Source organism: Orcinus orca, chromosome 18 (genome assembly GCF_937001465.1).
Source record: "Orcinus orca chromosome 18, mOrcOrc1.1, whole genome shotgun sequence".
In the NCBI taxonomy this organism is placed as follows: domain Eukaryota; kingdom Metazoa; phylum Chordata; class Mammalia; order Artiodactyla; family Delphinidae; genus Orcinus; species Orcinus orca.
In genome coordinates this window covers 26,142,960-26,162,192 of record NC_064576.1, presented here as the reverse complement: position 1 = coordinate 26,162,192, position 19,233 = coordinate 26,142,960, and the positions used below count along the sequence as shown (strand labels likewise).

The window sequence follows — 19,233 nt, the reverse complement described above, 5'->3', positions numbered from 1 at the left end:
AATGATTACAGTTTCCTTATCATTAAAAATACTTAATATACATCTATAAAAACTAGCGATAGATAGATACGTTTAACAAAGCCCTCTTGTCATCCTTCTACCCTTCGGACTAAAAAACTGTGGTTTAGTGTGCAACTTTTCATCACCCTGGTCACTAGATTAAAGATATTTTAATTTTCACGTGCTATTGCCCACATTTTTTTCCAGGAGGCTCATAAATAGGACAAGCTGGGAGGATAACTTTTTTTTTTTTTTTTTTTTTTTTGGCTTGCGGGATCCTAGTTCCCCAACCAGGGACCGAACCCTGCTCCCTCTGCAGTGAAACCGCCGGGGAATTCCCTGGGAAGATAACTTTTGAGGTGATGTGTGGATGGAACACAGAGCCTGGTTCATTGCTGAATATATGTAGGTCCCACCCCACTCCTCCCCCACCCTTTTTTCTTGCTGTTTAGGTAATTGTTATAGAATGTAAAATAGAACCATTTAACAACATAGCAGCATGATTAAGGAAAAATTTCTACAAATTGGCATTGTCTAATTTGATAAACATGTAACTTAATTTGAACCCTTGTAAGAACTTAGGTAAAAGGCAATCAAATGTCGAAAAAATTAAACAATAGTCAATCTAAGAAAATGGAAATTCTTTTCCCCTGCATCGGCAGGTGGACTCTCAACCACTGCACCACCAGGAAAGCCCAAAATGGAAATTTTTATTTGAGCCAGTCTAAGGATTATAAACCGGGAGACAGTTTTTCAGAGAGCTCCTAGGGCTGTTCTGCTGGTTAGAGGTCAAAGCACAGTTAGTTATTTAAGTTTTTGAGACAAAGTAACATATTGGCAGTTTACATAGTGCAACAAGGTGAGTAGTGGGGTCATTGTGGCTCTTTACAGAATTGAGAAAGGAATGTTATCTCCTAAGGAGTTACCTTGCTGGCACCAGATGGAAATTAATTTTTTTGAGTGAGGAGGCATTCCTGCGTCTTCTAAGGGGATCTAGTTAATGTATAGTGCAGACGTACAATGCACACTAAAGGGGAGGGGGTAGTGCCTCAAATGGCAGAAAAATTTTTATGTTAAAATTTTTCTTGTCCTTCCTTAAAAGTAATTTTGTCTCATCACACAGTAGGTTAATTTATGGAGACACCAAAGATATCAAAATACAGTGTTGCATTTAAAGTAAATTGGAAGTTCTATGCTACAGTGGGTAGAGATTGTTGACTGAGTTATTGGGTTTTACGGTTAACACAGAGCAACTGTTCACTGTAATATATATATATATGGTTTTTTTTTTTGGCTGTGCTGTGTGGCATGCCTGGATCTTAGTTCCCCGATCAGGGATCGAACCTGTACCCCTGCATTGGGAGTGCGGAGTCTTAACCACTGGGCTGTCAGAGAAGTCCCCTATATTATAATTTTGTAAAAATAAAACTGGAGGTATTAGGTAAGGCAGTTGAAATAAATTGGTGTGTTTTATAAGTTCCAAAGCTTTACTTCTGAGATCATATGTAAAAGTATCTGTAGTTATTCTTTTTATTGTAGTTATTTGAATATATTTTGACAGGTTTAAGCAGAGAGTTGGTCATTCTGGGGAGCGTATTTGTATATTTGATGTGGTAGGGGGTGTTTCCTGTGAGGAACTAGAGGAGAGTTGTTTGTCATGTAGGATTTTCTCTTTAGTACATTTCATCTACATTTGCAGTATTAATAGTAGATATGGAAAAGTGGCTTCCTCTTTTTTAACACCTTCATTATTATTTGTTTAGTAATATTAATTACTATATATACTAAATATACTAATGTATTCTAAATTACTAAGTATATGCTAAGTATTGATCTGTACTTTATTTGCCTTAACTTGTTCATCTGACATTTTTGCTCTTAAAAGTGTTGTCAAAGATGACTACATTGGGAATTCTCCTGGGTGCCTTGTAATGGGAAACAGAAGATGCTTTATGACACCAGGGCAGAGCGTTGCTATTCAAGAGGGTGCTCATTTAGTGCCTACTTGGAAAAGTGCTGCAAGTAAATAAATGTAAAAGCTCATGCAGAGTTGACTTTATGCTTATTTGACCTTAGAATTCAGTTTCTGTGAGTGGATGCTATTGTATAAACTTTGGTGCTGTTGACTGAAGAAAAACACATAACCTAAAAATTGCGAGTTATGTTTTATTTGAGGACCGTACTGAGGATTATAGCCCCAGAGACAGCCTCTCAGATAGCTCTGAGGTGCTGTTGCAAAGAGGACAGTGAGGAGCTGGGGTGCACTGGAGTTCTTGCTGGGGTGGTGGGGGAGAGTAGGGCATGAGAAGATTACCGCTGATCACACGAAACAGATATCTTAAGTTAATGATTTCAGGGCTTTTCTGTGTATGCGGAGATGCAAGAGTCTGGGCTTATTGAAATTGTTCTTTAGATATGCTTCTTAACTATCTAGGGCCAGTATCCTGTTTCTCTCCATCCTGAGTTCCCCTCAGGATGCACTGTGTGGGGTTGGCTGCAGTGGCTGATGATTTGATGGTGGGCAACATTCATTGTTTACTGGAATGGCAGGCAACATTTTTTGTCCATAGTGTTATGGAAAAAGTTGTCTTCTTAAACTTGAGATGATTTTAGGTTTGTTTATACTGTTTTGTTAAAAGTTATAATACCTTTATGAACTCCCAAAAGTGTTTTGCTAGTGTAATCGCTTACCAAGACACATGCAGACAGCAGTGAAGTAAATTGACCTCCTGTTTTACTTGGCATATTTAAAAAAATTCTTTAGAGGCAAGTGAGTGACTACTTATTGGACTGACAGAGTACCACATAATTTCTGCTTTTGAGTTTATAAAATAAAATATATTAAATAAAAGGGAAGAAGGGTGGAACTAGTATTTGTTAAATGCCTTCTCTGTGTTAGGCATTATGCTGGATGATTTTCAAATATTATTTTACAATACTGTGAGGATTTTGGTTGCATTCAGAACTTACATATGGAGACACTGAGGTACAGAGAAAATAAGTTTATCGAAGCTCCTAGAAAGTGGAGTAATAATTCTCCTATTCTTTCTAAAATCCAAAAATGCATTGTATCACAACACACAGATTTGCTCTGTGACAAAATTTCTTTCCCTCCCTCCCTCCCTCCCTCCCTCCCTCCCTCCCTCCCTTCCTTCCTTCCTTCCTTCCTTCCTTCCATATAAATGAAGTAAGAGGTGTGCAGCCACACTGCTTGGGTGTGATTTGTGGCTTTACCCTTGCTAGCTGTTGTGATGTTTGGCAAGTTACTCTAAGTCTCTACACGTCCAGGGTGGTTTTGGTTTGGTATTTTTTCTTCTTTTTTTCTTTTAATCTGTCAAATGGGGATAACAGTCTAATAGTCTCTATCTTACAGGTTTGTTGTGAGGATTGAATGAGTTAAGTGATAAAGATCTCAATATAGTATCTAGCATTTCTTGAACTTTCAATAAATTTGTTGTAATGACGTTTTTCAGAATTTTATGTGCACACTGACTTATTTTGCTTTATTAGTAATTCTTTTGGTACTTGGGAAAACCTCCTCAGAGTATTCCACGTTTTTAAAATGTATATATATTGTTATTCTATTTCATTAATTCATTTTACATTTCTAGTTATTTTAGATACTAGTGTAATAGATATGGTATTGTGGTTGTATTAGAAGTTTTCTTTGCAGTACACAGTGACTGATGCGTGGTAGACAATATTTATTGTAGGATTGAGAGAACTTGAATCTATTTGTAATCATGACTTTTTTCCTCTATAAATCCTAACAATTTGAACTTCATCCTTATTGTAAAGAAACTATAAAAATTCTAAACTTCTTAATGACTGATTATGTCTCTTAAAAATTTTGTTCATCTTTTTAAATGCTATTTTACCTTGTTTTTAGCTAAAAAATGATTCTTTGCCTGAAATGATCTTTAAAAATTTTTTTTAATTTGATTCACATTAATGTTTTCATTTTCCTTTGTTCTCTTAGCTTCACAATGAAGAGGATAATTCAGAATCATCTGCTGTAGAGCAGCCGTCAACTTCAAACCCAACACCACAAAATGTGCAGGCTGCTCCTTCAGCATCTGGACTTGAGACTGACTCGTCTCCTCCACCTTATAGCAGTATTACTGTGGAAGTACCTACAACTTCAGGTATTGTTGTTTTTAGTGTGAAACAACTAGTAATGTTTTTTGTTTTTTTTGTGGTACGCGGACCTCCCACTGCTGTGGCCTCTCCCGTTGCGGAGCACAGGCTCCGGACGCGCAGGCTTAGCGGCCATGGCTCACGGGCCAGCCGCTCTGCGGCATGTGGGATCCTCCCGGACCGGGGCACGAACCCATGTGCCCTGCATCAGGGCGGACTCTCAACCACTGCACCACCAGGGAAGCCCTAGTAATGTTTTTAATAGCTCGATTTTTGGTTTTGTTTTTACCAGTATGGTTTTGTGTAATTATCAAGTCTGTTAATGGGCTTCTTCGGTTTTATGATTATTTTAAAAAAAGTTTTTCTAAAGATAGTTTATAAAATATTTCATAGATTACCTGTCTCATTGTTTTAAAAATTAATTTAAAAGTGTAGCTTGTTAAACTTTCTTATGCTTACTAGAATCCCTTCCCAGTGGATTAGCCATATAACTTTCGGAAGAAATAACCATATATACATATATATTCATGCACACATATAATGCATACACACATGAATATATAAACATATCCATGTGTGTGTGTGTTTACTTATATAGTCATAAACAAGGTATTATTAATGATGAATGTGAGAATGTGGTAAGTACATGTGAATGGAGGTGAAGCATACACATCATGTCCCCCCTACTCATGGTAATATTTCCTGGATACAAGGCAGTGATTACTGCTTGCTACTCATCCTTGATGTGATTACTGCTTGCTACTGCTTGATCTTATCCTTGCAGGTCATTCTGAAGAACTACCCTCATCTATTTCTCTGGTCACAATTTGTATTTTCCCAGTAATGCTAAGTTAATCATTCTATGATGGAAGATGCTGAGAGTGAAATTGCAATCCCTTTGTTGTGGCTACTGTTGCTATTGCTGTTTAACAGACTACCTCAAACCTAATGGAGTAAAATAACAATCATTTATGCTTGTTAATTCTCATGGTTTGGGGGGAACTGGGCTTCTTTATGAAGTTCTCTGCTAGGGTCTCATGTGATTGTTGTCTGATGGTGACTCTGGGACTGGAGGTAATTGCAGGCTTCCTTATTCACACGTTTGCTGGCTGATGCTAGGGCCTCAGCTGAGGCTGTTGGCCAGAACAACTATATGTGACCTCTTGTTGTGGCCTGGGCTCCTCACTGAATGGAGCCTGGCTTCTAAGAACAAGCATTCTGAGAGAAAGCCAAATGGAATCTGTGACATTGCCTCAAAAGTCACAGTGTCACATCTGTCACATTCAGGCTGTTAGAAGTGAGTCACTTAGTCTCTATTCAAGATTATTGAGGAATTAGTCTCCACCTCTTCTTGGGAGGAGTTTCAAAGAGTATCACCACCACAACTGTATACAGCCTCTTCCCTCTACCACCCTCTAGAGCTTCTCCTTTGACAGTCTTCCCCATTTCAATAAATGGCTCCAACAGGCCAGAAACCTGGGAGTCATCTTTTTGGTACCTTATTGTAAAATTACATGGTTTTTCTCCTTCAATTTTTGTTGTAATGAAATGTATTATTAACAGATTTCTTCTTTAAGCTAATCCATCCCTTTATTCTTAGAATAAATTCTTTTTGTCATCATGTTCTAGTCTTTCCTGGATTTAAATTTGTTAATATTTTATTTAGAGTTTTTGTGGCTTTATTAGTGTGATCTATGACTTTATGTGCTGTCTTTTTGGTTTGGGTATTAATATTATGGAAGCAACATAAAGTGAATTGAGAAGCTTCTAGTTTTTCTATGATCTGGAATAGTTTTGATAATGTAGCATGACATTTTTAAAGGTTAGATAAATTTCAACTGTGAAACAAGTGGAGCCTGGTACCTAGAAGTTCAGTTATTCTCACAGTCTCCTCTGTGATTTCTGGTCTTTTTAATTTTTTCACCTGTGCTAAAAGGCCATTCCTGACTATAATTGAGCACAAGAACTGAGTAATTCTAGAATTTGGGGTTTCTGTTTAATGAAAACTGTTGATATTATTTTTCTTCAGCTTCTTAGTCAGTGTTGTTATATTTTAGGCATGGGCAGTGCCCGTTTTCTGTGGAGATTATGTTCTTCAGGAGGTCACCTTATGGCTGCTTTTATAGATCTGAGCAACGTCAGTTATAAAAGGTGACATTTGCATAGCGTTGCACAGTTCACAGAGTCCTCTTGAATACTCTTCTATTTCGTCCCATAATAGCAAGTAATAGCCTCGCTGGGTCAGTTTTATGGATGAGAAAGTGGAACTTCACAGTGCTTAAGTGATTTGCTTGAGGTCACATAACTTCTAAGAAGAGGAGCTGGGATTGGAGCTCCCCAGACTTTAAATTCTGTGGTTGAGAACCAACCACTGCCTCAAAGGGTAGAAGAAAAGTAAGTACAATTAACAAGTGAAAATTAAAGGTGCTCCTTCCCAACTTTCACCTGTTATTGGTGGAGATATTTTTTCTATCTTGGGTCTTAAAATTTTTCAGAAACTTACACACCTATTTTTAATGTAAGGATCTCATCTCCTTGGATATATATATATATGCCATTGTTCCAGTTTTAAAAATGTATAGTTTTAATGTTATTGTTTAAATTCATAATCATGGTTTTTACTTAAATTTTGCTTCTACTCCCATCTTCAGAATTAAAGAAATCAATTTACTTGACGGTATATGGTGTTTTTACATCCTAATAATAAGTCTTTTCTAAGAATTTATGACTCTTGTGACTTTTGGTGGATAACATTCAGTATTATACTCCCACTAACCACTTCCTGTTATTAGATTGAAAATTGCCTAACTTCAGATCCTTAGCTCTTATTGATAGCATTAAAAATACTTATTTTAAAACCTATGTACAAAAAAAAAAACCTATGTATATTAAAACACAACAGGAAAAATATTGCTGGAGTGCAGTGTTTTTTCATGTGGAAAATGCAAGAAAATCTGATAAAGATAGGTAAAATTGTAAACAATGTGCAAGACGTAAAAATGCTGTAGTTATGATAGAGGAAACCACAGAGGTGATGTCAAACGTTGTGGTGTGTACTACTTTTAGAATCTGCCTGTTTTTTATGTCGGTGATTCTAGCGTAAGTCTAATCAATTGATTGACCTGTGTGTATGATTTTACTTATACCAAAGTTGGCAATAAATGATGCAGTTTTTAAAAAAAATTAGCAGTCTATATTTAATACTGCAATATATTTCTGGAGATCATATTTCAAAAATAGCTTAAAAATTGGGGAGGGAGAAATTCTTCTAAAAAAGAAAACCTAAAGAACTAGGTAGATGGGGGGAAAATGGGAGAAGGGACAAGAGTAAAAAAAGAGTTAAAAATCATCAATCTTTTAGCAAAGAGAAATACTGAGTTTTCTTAGGAGTTGTTAAAATTGACCTGTGTAGAAAAATTAACGTCTTATATATTATCAAGTAAATATGAGAATAAATAAATAATAAAGTATTTGGAGTCAGGAAATCCCTGGCTTCTGCCACTTCTTGATTGTGTGATACTGGGCAAATCACTTAACTGAACCTCAGAGTTGCTAAGGTTAATGTATTTAGCAGTGTTATAGTAAATGGCTAGTGCTGTTTCAGTGTTTGTTACCATTATTCCTGATATTTTTACTTTTTGTCTGTGAGATTATGGGCAAATAAAGTCTTTGAGCATAGCAGTAGGAACATAGAGTATGCTCATATATGGTGAGGTGAGTTTACCTCCTTTGTGTTGCCCACATTTTCAGAGTCTCATTCTTGATGTTCTTGTTTGGTATATCAGCCGTTAGATGACATTTGTCAGTTCTTTCTCTTGATAATAAATATAGGACTAAAATAATATATACGATGTAGTAGTAATTTATATGTTATATAGCTTATAACATAGGACTACAAATAGTGATAGTCTTTAGTGGCGTTCTGTAACTTATTAAATTATGTTCTGGCTATAAACATAATATTAGTTTGTTTTAATGGTTATCTTTTTTAAACATCCTTTTCTTCAGATACAGAAGTTTACAGTGAGTTTTATCCTGTGCCACCTCCTTACAGTGTTGCTACCTCTCTTCCTACGTATGATGAAGCTGAGAAGGCCAAAGCTGCTGCAATGGCAGCTGCAGCAGCAGAAACATCTCAAAGAGTAAGACAATGTTATCGTTTCCTTCTGAGAATATTATTTGTGTTAATTGATCTGTATATTCAGTAATATCAAAAGTAGTTCTTTGTGCTTGTAGTTTTTTTAGTATTTACTACTACTTATTTGTGTCATCACTTTTTGGCACTCTCCTATTTAAATTTACCTTCTGCATTCCTTGACCTTCTCATTCGATTTCTATTTCTATTGGTCTTCTCCTGCACCCACCCTGGTCATCCTAGGTGGAATCTTTACCAATAATTTATCATTTCCTAAGTCTTGATTTCAGGCATCTCATGCACTTAACCTTCACCCCCCATACTTCCGACTCCTCATTCAAGTTACCCCCACCCCGTTGACCTCTTCACTGTCAATGAAGTGTCTTCAATGTCCTTATTTCCCTTCTTATATAGTTTAGATTCTGTGGTCCATAACTATAATTATAGATCATTTTTTTCTATTCATTTTTTATATATTAGCATAGCCAGTTTCGTGACTCTATGAATGAACTCAAGGTGGGTTAAAGACACAAAGAAGGAAGTTACCAGGCCTACAAAATTATGTTTGTCAATTCACTTTTTTTTTTTTTTGACCGTTGAACACATGCCACCCTAGAATTTGGGAATGATGGTCAAGGATTCCACCGCCCTTTGTTCTCCCTCATCTCCCTGTCTTAGTAACAGAGTCAGTGATACACTATGTGTGTTATTTCCTGTTCTGGTAAAAGGAGTGGCTGTCTCAGTAATGGAGAATCAATGAGATGTATGTATGCTATTCTTCAGTCAGGTAAAAGGTAGAAATTATTTACATTTTAATGTGACTGCGAACAGGACTAGAGTTTGTTACCTTTATTTCTTGCTTTAGTCTTTAGAGATGTCAGATTCTGGGTTAACCCCATTTTGTTCAGGAAAAAGACACAGAAATATCACATGACACAGGAAAGCTAGAATTAGGTGAGGGGAAAAGGGAGAAGAAGGTGCTTGTATGTATAGCATTCTTGTCCTGCTGCCATCAGGCCAGAGCCCAGCACGTAGATTATTTGATGGGTAAGCATTTTTCCTGTACAGGTTTCTTTCATCAGCCACAACCCTCTTCAGACCTGCTCCCACTCACATCCTCCAACACACACAGAGTTAAACGTCATCATAAATAGTTTTGAGCACATAAGTAAAGGTAGTAAACCTCAAATTTATTATTGATTTTAAAAAATTAATTAATTAATTGTTTTATTTTTGGCTGTGTTGGGTCTTTGTTGCTGCTTGTGGGCTTCTCCCTAGTTGTGGCGAGCGGGGGCCCCTCTTCAGTGCAGTGCGCCGGCTTCTCTTGTTGCAGAGCACGTGTTCTAGACGTGCGGATTTCAGTAGTTGTGGCACACGGGCTCAGTAGTTGTGGCTCACGGGCTCTAGAGCTCAGGCTCAGTAGTTGTGGCACGCAGGCTTAGTTGCTTCGCGGCATGTGGGATCTTCCCGGACCAGGACTCGAACCCGTGTCTCCTCCATTGGCAGGCGGATTCTTAACCACTGCACCCCTGCACCAGGGAAGCCCCTATTATTGATTTCTTTTCCTTCTGAGGGGGAAGTAAGTTTCTGTTAAGACAGTGGCATAAATATAGCTCAGTCAATAAGGATTTTTGATGTTGGGAGGGGAGAATTATGGAGAAGGAGGATAGATCTATTAAGGTGTGGAGTTTTTATTAGTGCATGTGTGTTTGTACATGCATTATATTTACATGCACTCACTCTCAGTGAAGTAGGACAGTAACTCCTTTTCTCAGGGAGTGTTTTTCTAGGGACTTTGGAAATGGTAAAGGTCCTTAAAGGATGTTTAGGGCCTTGGGCCCTCTATTGCCCTAACTTCTACACAGTTGGATAGAATTCTAAAGAGAAAGTAGGAAGCATTAAGTCTTGTTCTCTGTGCTTTGAGGTAAGGATAAAGGTGATTTTACCTTTTGGAAAGAAAACTCTGAAGTGTTACTATTAAAAACTCTTCATCATTTCCAGTGTCTTGTTTTTAGAAAGTAATGTGATTCCAAGCCTGAGCTGGAATATGTCCATAAAGAAAAGTTTTCTGTTTTTACCCATTTCCGATACCATTGTAACTCTAGCTTGTGAGAATTGTGGAAAATTTTATGGAAAGCAAAAACAGAGTTGTATGAAGAGACTAACTTATAACTTAGGTCCTTGTAAAAAAATCTTTCAAAGTCGTCCCTTTCTATCCCAGTGCTCCAGCACCCTCTTTCTGCAAAGTGTCATTCAGTATGAATTTCTATACCTGATTCAGATAAAAAACTGGTCTGATTAGCACTTGAGTACATTCAGTTGTAAACGAATCTCAGCTGGATGAGCTGAAAGTTTATTTCTTAAATCCAGTCTCTTCGGGGGAATGTAGGTAGCCTGGAGACTTGGAAACAATACTGTTTTCTACTATTTCCTATTTCTCATGAGTAGGGTTGCAGGTATGATTATGTGATGACTCATTGATCTCCTGAAGTGTATTGCCCATTTTTAATATTTCTCTGAAAAATATTTGTTTCACATGATTCACTTTATAAAACTTTTAGAACATGGCTTGTCAGTTAGTTTCATATTATGACCATATATAGTGGATAGTGTTCATTTTTTTGTACCTTGTTTAAAATTGTGTGTCAGTAACTTGTCTTTTGATGTAAAAGCTAGCACTTGATAAATTGTGAACAACTCCAGGATGACCTTGTGTTTACATTTCTAGCACCTTGCTATTATCTGGCACATCCTTGGTGTTTAATAAATAACAGTTAATGAAGTTAATGAATGCTTTCTTTAAATTAGCCACTGTGGGAAATTAGAAAGAAAAATACGACTGTTGTCCTATTACAGCTCTTCGTTTTAATTTTTTTTTTTTACCAATTTTAGGGTTTATAAGTCAGTGTTTAATGTAATTGAAATTATTGCATAGCTACTATCTTTTATTTTTTAAGCATTTTATGTAAATATTTTTCTGTTATGTTAATGGTTGAGTGAAATTCCATGGAATCAATATACTATAATACAGTGGCCATTCCTCTCTAGTGAACAATTAGATTCTTTTCAAGAGTGTTTGTGTTTTCCAGTGTTAATGTTGTAAAGGACATCTTTGTGCACATGTCTTCTATCTTTTTAAAAATGATGTCTTGGGCTTCCCTGGTGGTGCAGTGGTTGGGAGTCTGCCTGCCAATGCAGCGGACACGGGTTCGAGCCCTGGTCCAGGAAGATCCCACATGCCATGGAGCAACTAAGCCTGTGCACCACAACTACTGAGCCTGCTCTCTAGAGCCCACGAGCCACAACTACTGAGCCCGAGTGCCACAACTACTGAAGCCCGCACACCTAGAGCCTGTGCTCTGCAACAAGAGAAGCCACCCAATGATAAGCCCGCGCACCGCAACAAAGAGTAGCCCTGCTCGCCGCAACTAGAGGAAAGCCCGCACACAGCAACAAAGACCCAATGCAGCCAAAAATAAAAATAGAAATAAATAAATTAAAAAAAAAGAAAAAAAAGTGATGTTCTATGATAAAATCTCTTGGACTGGTGTTTCAAAAAGAGTATGAAATTTTATATTCTTGCCATCATATTGACAGTGTTTTTTTGGCCTTCTACTGTGCTTTAATGTTTATTTCTTGAATTAACTTGAAATGATATAAAAATTCATTAATATGTATTTAATCATGGCCAGTTATTAAATTGACCATAAGACCATAAGGATATATGATTGCAGAGTTGAAGGGATCTTTTTGCCTAAATAATGAGCAATATGGTTTTGAAAGTCTTTTTTTTTTAATATAATTATTTATTTATTTTTGCCTGCGTTGGGTCTTCATCGCTGCGCGCAGGCTTTCTCTAGTTGCAGCGAGCAGGGGCTGCTCTTCGTTGGAGTACGCGGGCTTCTCACTGCAATGGCTTCTCTTGCTGCGGAGCACAGGTTCTAGGCGTGCGGGGGGCTTCAGTAGTTGTGGCGCACGGGCTTAGTTGCTCTGCGGCATGTGGGATCTTCCTGGACCAGGGCTCGAACCCGTGTCCCCTGCATTGGCAGGCGGATTCTTAACCACTGTGCCACCAGGGAAGTCCCTGAAAGTCTTTTTCTTTCAGAAAAGCAATATATGTAGTGAGACTACCATGATCGCATGGAAAGAACATTGGTATCCTGGATTTAAGTCCTGCCTTGACCTAACTAATTATGTGATTTGGGCAAGGCACTGAGCTTCTCTGAGCCACAAAATTGAAAATTAACACCCAACTGAGGTTATGTATATGTAACATGGAGATGTGACTTTGTAAATCAGGTCATGTCAATCATTTGATCAAAACTCTGTAAGACCTCCCAGTTCACTCAGTAAAATCCAGGGTCCTTTAGTGGACTCTGGCTTTATTTCTTCCTGTTTTCTCTCTTATTCACTGTGGTTTCAACCATGTTAGCCTCCTTACTATTTTTGTAACATGCCAGGTCTGATTCTCTCTTAGGAACTTGGCACTGGCTTATCCCTCTGCCTAAAACACTCCTCTATGAGATATCTGCATGGCAGACTCTCTTACCTCTCCTTTAATTCTTTGCTCAGTGTCACCTTAATGAGGCTTATGCGACCACCATATTGAAAACTGTAGCCCTTACTAAACATTCTAAACATTCTTTCCTTCCTTTTTTTTTTCCTGAACATCCTTTCCTTACTTTTTTTTTTTGCAGAGCATTTATATACCTTTTGTATAAGTAACTTATTTATTATGTTTTTATTTATTGTCCAGCTCCCCTCACTGGGATTTAGGCTTCAGAAAGGCAAGCACTTTGTTTTACATACATTCATATATCCCAAGTACCAGGAAGCAAAGTCTTATGTAGAATGGGTATTCTATCAATATTTGTTGAATATTGGAGGTAATTAGTGATAACAGACTTTGTACGTGCTTCCAGAGAAGTTTCTCGACATTTATAAGCAACTACAGTAATGTGTTTGTATATTATTTTTGTACACAAAAGTATTGTACTATATAAATGATTTTCACTTAATATATTTTGGAGATTGTAATTTATTTTTAAATCTTTACATTGCTTTTTGAATTTCATTGTTTTAGATATACAGTAATTTATTTCATTGATCTCAAGAATTATAAACGGTCTGAGATTTTAGCCTAATTGCAAGGTAACTGATTAGCTTGTCACAGTTTTGTGGATGCTTACAGAAGACACAGGACTGCTGGGTCAGAGACAGGAACTTTATTATTCACAGCAGTAGTAGTAGCCAGGGTATTAGCATTTTCTCGTGGCAGTTTCCTGAGCCTCAGGTCCTGCCGGGCAACTCAGAGAGGGCCAAGCGATGCCTCTGCTCGCAGTGTGGAACTCTGAGTTCAGGGGAACCCAATATTTTCTAATGGCCAATAAGCATGCCTACATCTCTGCTCTGGAGAGAGATACTATTTCTCCCTCCCAAAGCCATCTACTATGTAAACATCCTTGAAAAGATAATACAGAAAAAAGGTAGCCAATGCCTCTACCTGGGAGACATGTAGAAACATGAAAGAGTAACAGAGAATTATCTCCTGACAGTTGCCCACTATTGATGGGCATTTAGATTGTGTCTAAGTTTTTGCTCTTATTAACATTGCTGCAGTGAATTATCTGTAATACATCATTTCTTATAAGTATATTTCATGAGCTGGAATTACTGTGTCGCAGGATGTGTACGTTTTAATTTTTGATAAATATTGCCAAATTGCCAACCATAGAGTTTGTACCAATTTAGAGTTCACCACTGATTATGAAAAATCCTCTTTCCATTTGACACTGATGCAGCAGTGTCACATCAATCTTTTGTGATGTCATTTTCATTAATTCGATGTTATTCAATTTTTATCTTTTTTTTGTGTTTACTTTTAAAGTTACTCTTTTTAGGGGTGCCCATGAAAAATTAATACTTGCTAATTTTTTTGAGTACTTATGTATCAGATACTGTACTCATTATCTCATTTTGCCTATACAATACATTGAGGACATTAGATTTTATTTAAATTTTTATCTTTACACTTAAGATAATAAAGTTGTAACTATCAATAGTTTAGTGAGCTATTCTAATAGTTTATGTTTTACAGATTCAAGAGGAAGAGTGTCCAACAAGAGATGACTTCAGTGATGCAGACCAGCTCAGAGTGGGTAATGATGGGATTTTCATGCTGGCGTTTTTCAGTAAGTGAAAACTGAAACTATTTCCAAACTATTTGTTTGCATTTATTGGTTGTGTATGTATTTAAAGTAACATAGACAGTGAGGGAAGGCAGATATTGTCAGTGTGTGTCTTACCTTGTTTAAAATGTAAATTGATCCTGACATTTAACTAGCTGTGATCATATGATACAAATCCTAGAATTTGTTAAAACACTTTGTATTGCAGTTATTATGCTAGATGCTGACTGTATAGATATATATATAAGCATATTTAAAGCTAAATATGATTTTGTATGTGAAATGCTGCATGTCCATTTGGGGCTATAGGAGCATGTATAATGAAATGATAAATTCTGCTTTTGGAGCAGAGGACTTCCACTTGAGTGTCTTTAAACAGGAGGACGGTTGGAAAAGGAGATATTCTGGGGAACTGGAACAATGTGATTTGAGACACAGGAGTATGAAGTTCTGTCTTATTTGTGCAGAATGGCGAGTAATTAGAAGACCAGAAACCGTAAAATTTTAACTTTTTGCAACATTCTTAAATTAACATTTGACTTTATAAAGTAGACTTAAGCTACTTGTGGAAAGACTTCATTAGAGTCTTCATTATTTCAGTTCCTATCTCAGGAATGGCACATAGTACACTCAGTACATAACATTATGACATTCAAACTGTTTAACTTGATAAAATAATTTTTGGAAACCCAGTATTCAACTAAGTACATTTATTAGATTATGGTAGGGTTAATTTCTGCCCTCAACTTGGTTAAATGACCATGCTTTCATACCTTCTTTGATAGAATGCTGATTTAATTTATTTCAGCTGTAGAGTTAATTTTGAAGCTAGAACTGAGGAATGTTTTACCTATGTAAAGTACCACATTCAACTTTAATAACAGACCAAAAAAAATAGACAAAATAGAAAATACATACTTCCTAAGTTGAGTTACTTTTGAGTCTGAAAATTCCCTTACCTTTTCCTCCATTTTCAAATGGTTTCTTGCTTCCTTTCCTTATTTCATTTCATCTACTGAAGAGTAGTACTTGAACCGCTCAGAAATGTGTGTGTGGATGGGCAGGCAGTTACATTTTTCTCTTCAGATTTACTAAATTATATTCAGGTTGGCAATCAGCTAATGTATATGCAATTTTTTTTTTTTTTTAATGTTGTACGTGGGCCTCTCACCGTTGTGGCCTCTCCCGTTGCGGAGCACGGGCTCCGGACGCACAGGCCCAGCGGCCATGGCCCACGGGCCCAGCCGCTTCACGTCATGCAGGATCTTCCCGGACCGGGGCACAAACCCGTGTCCCCTGCATCGGCAGGCGGACTCTCAACCACTGCGCCACCAGGGAAGCTCCCTGTATATGCAATATTTATGTCTTGTGGTTTTAGTTATAATTTGTAGTTAGATATGATGTTAAGTATGATGAAAAGGAAATGAACACTTTGGCTACAAATAACTCTGTTTTGTACTGTTAATCTAGTGAACTTTAATTTTTTTCTTAGTTTAAGTTCAACCTGGTAACCCTTTATATTAATAACAGGCTTCCCACATATTTTCTTTACAAAAAGAGTAGCGTAAACATTAATTCCTTTCATGGTTATGTCTTTTAAGAAATCTTCATTGGAAAAAGAAAGAATTTAAATTTATTGTAGTTATTTGTAGTAAGTATAAATACCTGTTTCTTAGGAATAAAAACATGTTATTTGACACCATCTAATTATTTGACTCAGAGCTTAGTTATTATCTCTCCATTTCTATATTTCACTTAACCATGCTATCTTCTTATCAATCTTTATTTTTTAGATCTGACAGCATTTCACTGATACACCAGTGTTGTAAATGCACAGTAACCTAGGCACAAAAATAAGGTTGACCTTATTTTTGGCCACTGGTGCTACATTAATTAATATGAATATAAATATTTACATTTAATATATTAATGTAAATTACCTGCCTTTTATTACATTTTTACTAAATTATGTTTCTACAGTTTATATCTTTATGCTTCCTATTCTACAAATACTGCACCAGTATTATAAGAGTAAGACTATAAATTATTTTTCACCTTCATTTCCTGATACATTTCTTTGGGTAGGGTGTAGGCCAGTACTTCAGTTTATTTGCTTTAATGAGCATAGATTCATTTGTAGTCACTACCATCTAGTGGCTGTTCTACAAATTGCAACTTGCTATATTTTCCAAACTCTAAACTATCCAGTAGCTATTGTCTATGTTCTGTTCTATTGTCTATTTCTAAGGTCTGGAAATAGATTTTCTTTAGCATGGTTTATAATTTAAGCATTTCAGGTTATACAAGTTGTGCAAATAAAACTGCAGTGATTATCAATAAGAATATTTCAGTTAAAACCTTCTGTCGGTTTAATTCTTTCCTTCTCTGTTTTCAATGTCTACAATTCAGTCTCTTACCACATGTAACCCTAAAAAAAAAGTTTACGCGTAAATTTGGGGAGATAATTGCTTGTCCATGTTCAGAAAATGTAAAGAACGAAATGTGTGTATCCCCTGATAATGTTTTGCTTCTCCTAATCCCTTGAAGTGTCACTGAAAAATGCCTTATGTGCTTGTATCTGAGCATACTTCTAAGAGATTTTGTCTCTAAAAGAATGGAATAGAAGTCAGTTATATGTTAGTTAAAAGCTAGAAATTAAGGTTTGGTTCGTTGGATAATTGACGTTCTGTGGAAATGACCTTGAACTCTAATGCTTAAAAATGTAATGGATTCTGTTTAGAAAACTTTTCTAAGGTTTAGCCTTTTGTACTGTGTGTGAATCTTCACGTCAGCATGCTATAGTAATAATTAATCACCGGCATTATTCCCATTTTAGACTTGAGAGAAACATAATTTAAAAGATATTAAGTTACTTGTACGTAACTTTAAAAAGAATTAGAAAGGTGTTTTGAAACGTGAATTCTGATTTGTAAGAAATTGCCAAACTGTCTTTCAGTTCTGTTCTGCATTCCTACCAGCAGTGAATGAAAGTTCCTATTGGTCTGATCCTCGTCAGCATTTAGTATTAACAGTTTTAAAAATTTTAGAAATCTAGGGCTTCCCTGGTGGCGCAGTGGTTGAGTCCGCCTGCCGATGCAGGGGACACGGGTACGTGCCACGGAGCGGCTGGGCCCGTGAGCCGTGGCCGCTGAGCCTGCGCGTCCGGAGCCTGTGCTCCGCAACGGGAGAGGCCACAACAGTGAGAGGCCCGGGTACCACAGAAAAAAAAAAAAAATTTAGAAATCTAATAGTTGTGTGGTAGTATCTCTTTGTGATTAAATTTGCATTTCCCCAACGATTAGTGATCTTGAGCATCTTTATTCAGTAAATTCTTTCAAGTACCTACCATGGATGAGTCATAAAAGTGACAGCTCTTAGAGGGGTTATCTGGGCACTACACATTGAAAAACAATGCATTGATGACTTATTCTGTTCATGTAAAGCTATGTTTTTAGATGAGGTCACATACTGTAAGTGAATCCAGAAAAGGGGGACATCTAAGAATTATAACTACACCTTAAGAAACTCATAATATTTGTGAACATTTTATTGAATTTGTTCTGTTTATAAGAAAAATAATTTTGTTATTTCATTGCTTATAATTTAGTGGAAATGTCTTAAAATTAATAAATTGTTAGCTTTATGTTTTTCTCAATGGCTGATAGTTTAAACAAAGAGAATTGCATGAGGATAAGATAGGAATTTGCCTTTATGCAGTTCAGAATCAAGTATAGTGAAACTGATTATTCTTTGGGAACTTACTGTGTTTGAAACCTGGTGCATTTATATATAATGAGGATTTTTCTGTGATAAAAAATTTAATAAGTGCATAATGTTAGTATATTGGTATTCATTCATTTATGATACTCATTTGTTTATTTTCAAAGCAAGTGTCAAAATTTAATTTAAAACTTTTTAAACTTTTCATTTTGAAATAATTTTAAATTTAGGAAAAAATTGCAAAAATAGTACAATTGCCATATAACTTTCATTTTCCAAGTGTTAACGTATGTAACTTCAGTCCAATGATCAACATTAGGAAATTAACATTACAAAATACTACTAACTAGTTTGTAGACCTTATTCACATTTTGCCAGTTGTCTCACTGATGTCCTTTTCTTGATCTAGGATCTATTTCAGGATTACACATTATATTAGTTTCTGTGTTTCCTTAGTCTGCCTCAACCTGGAACAGTTTCTTAGTCTTTCTTTGTTTCATAACAACTTTGATTCTTCTGAAGAATACTGGTCAGTTATTTTGTAGCATGTCTTTCAGTTTGGATTTAGCTCATGTTTCCTCATGATTAGATTCAGGTTTTGCATTTCTTTCCTTTTTTTTTTCTTTTTTTCCCCCTCAAGAATACCACAGAAATGATGTGTTCTTTTCAGTACATCAAATCAGAAGCAATGATCTAGATATGTCTTATTACTAGTGATGTTAACTCTCGTCAGGTTAAGGTAGTGTCCGCCAGCTTTCTTCACTATGAAGTTACTCTTTTCCCCTTTATTATTTATAAGTATCTTGTGGCTATTGAAAATTTTAAAGTGTAGCCTTACTAGTTAATGGATAAACTACAGTGTACAATATTGCTTTCTAGATTATTCTGCCAACCTCTTTGGGTAGGTGGGAGGTGTATATAATGAAAAGATCACTCGATATAGGCATAAAAGACGTGGATGCTCCAGTCCCAGCTATGCTTCTTACTTGGCTTGTGACTTTGTGTGGAGCCTACCTGTTCTCAGTCTTAACTTGTCCTTCTGTTCTTGTCTTC

At 36.4% G+C, this 19,233-nt stretch overlaps 1 protein-coding gene across 4 annotated transcripts in view; it reads left to right on the top strand.

The window, feature by feature from the left end:
- Window positions 1–19,233, top strand: part of NDFIP2 (Nedd4 family interacting protein 2) — a 72,150-nt gene that overhangs the window by 32,223 nt on the left and 20,694 nt on the right. For all 4 annotated transcript variants that reach the window (XR_007472998.1, XM_033400088.2, XM_004276834.4 and 1 more), the window contains exons 2-4: window positions 3,980–4,145; window positions 8,146–8,279; window positions 14,370–14,463. Coding sequence is in view for 3 of the 4 variants with exons in the window: in XM_033400088.2 (XP_033255979.1) it covers window positions 3,980–4,145; window positions 8,146–8,279; window positions 14,370–14,463 (394 nt within the window). In the remaining variant the exon portion in view is untranslated. The remainder of the gene's footprint in view (window positions 1–3,979; window positions 4,146–8,145; window positions 8,280–14,369; window positions 14,464–19,233) is intronic.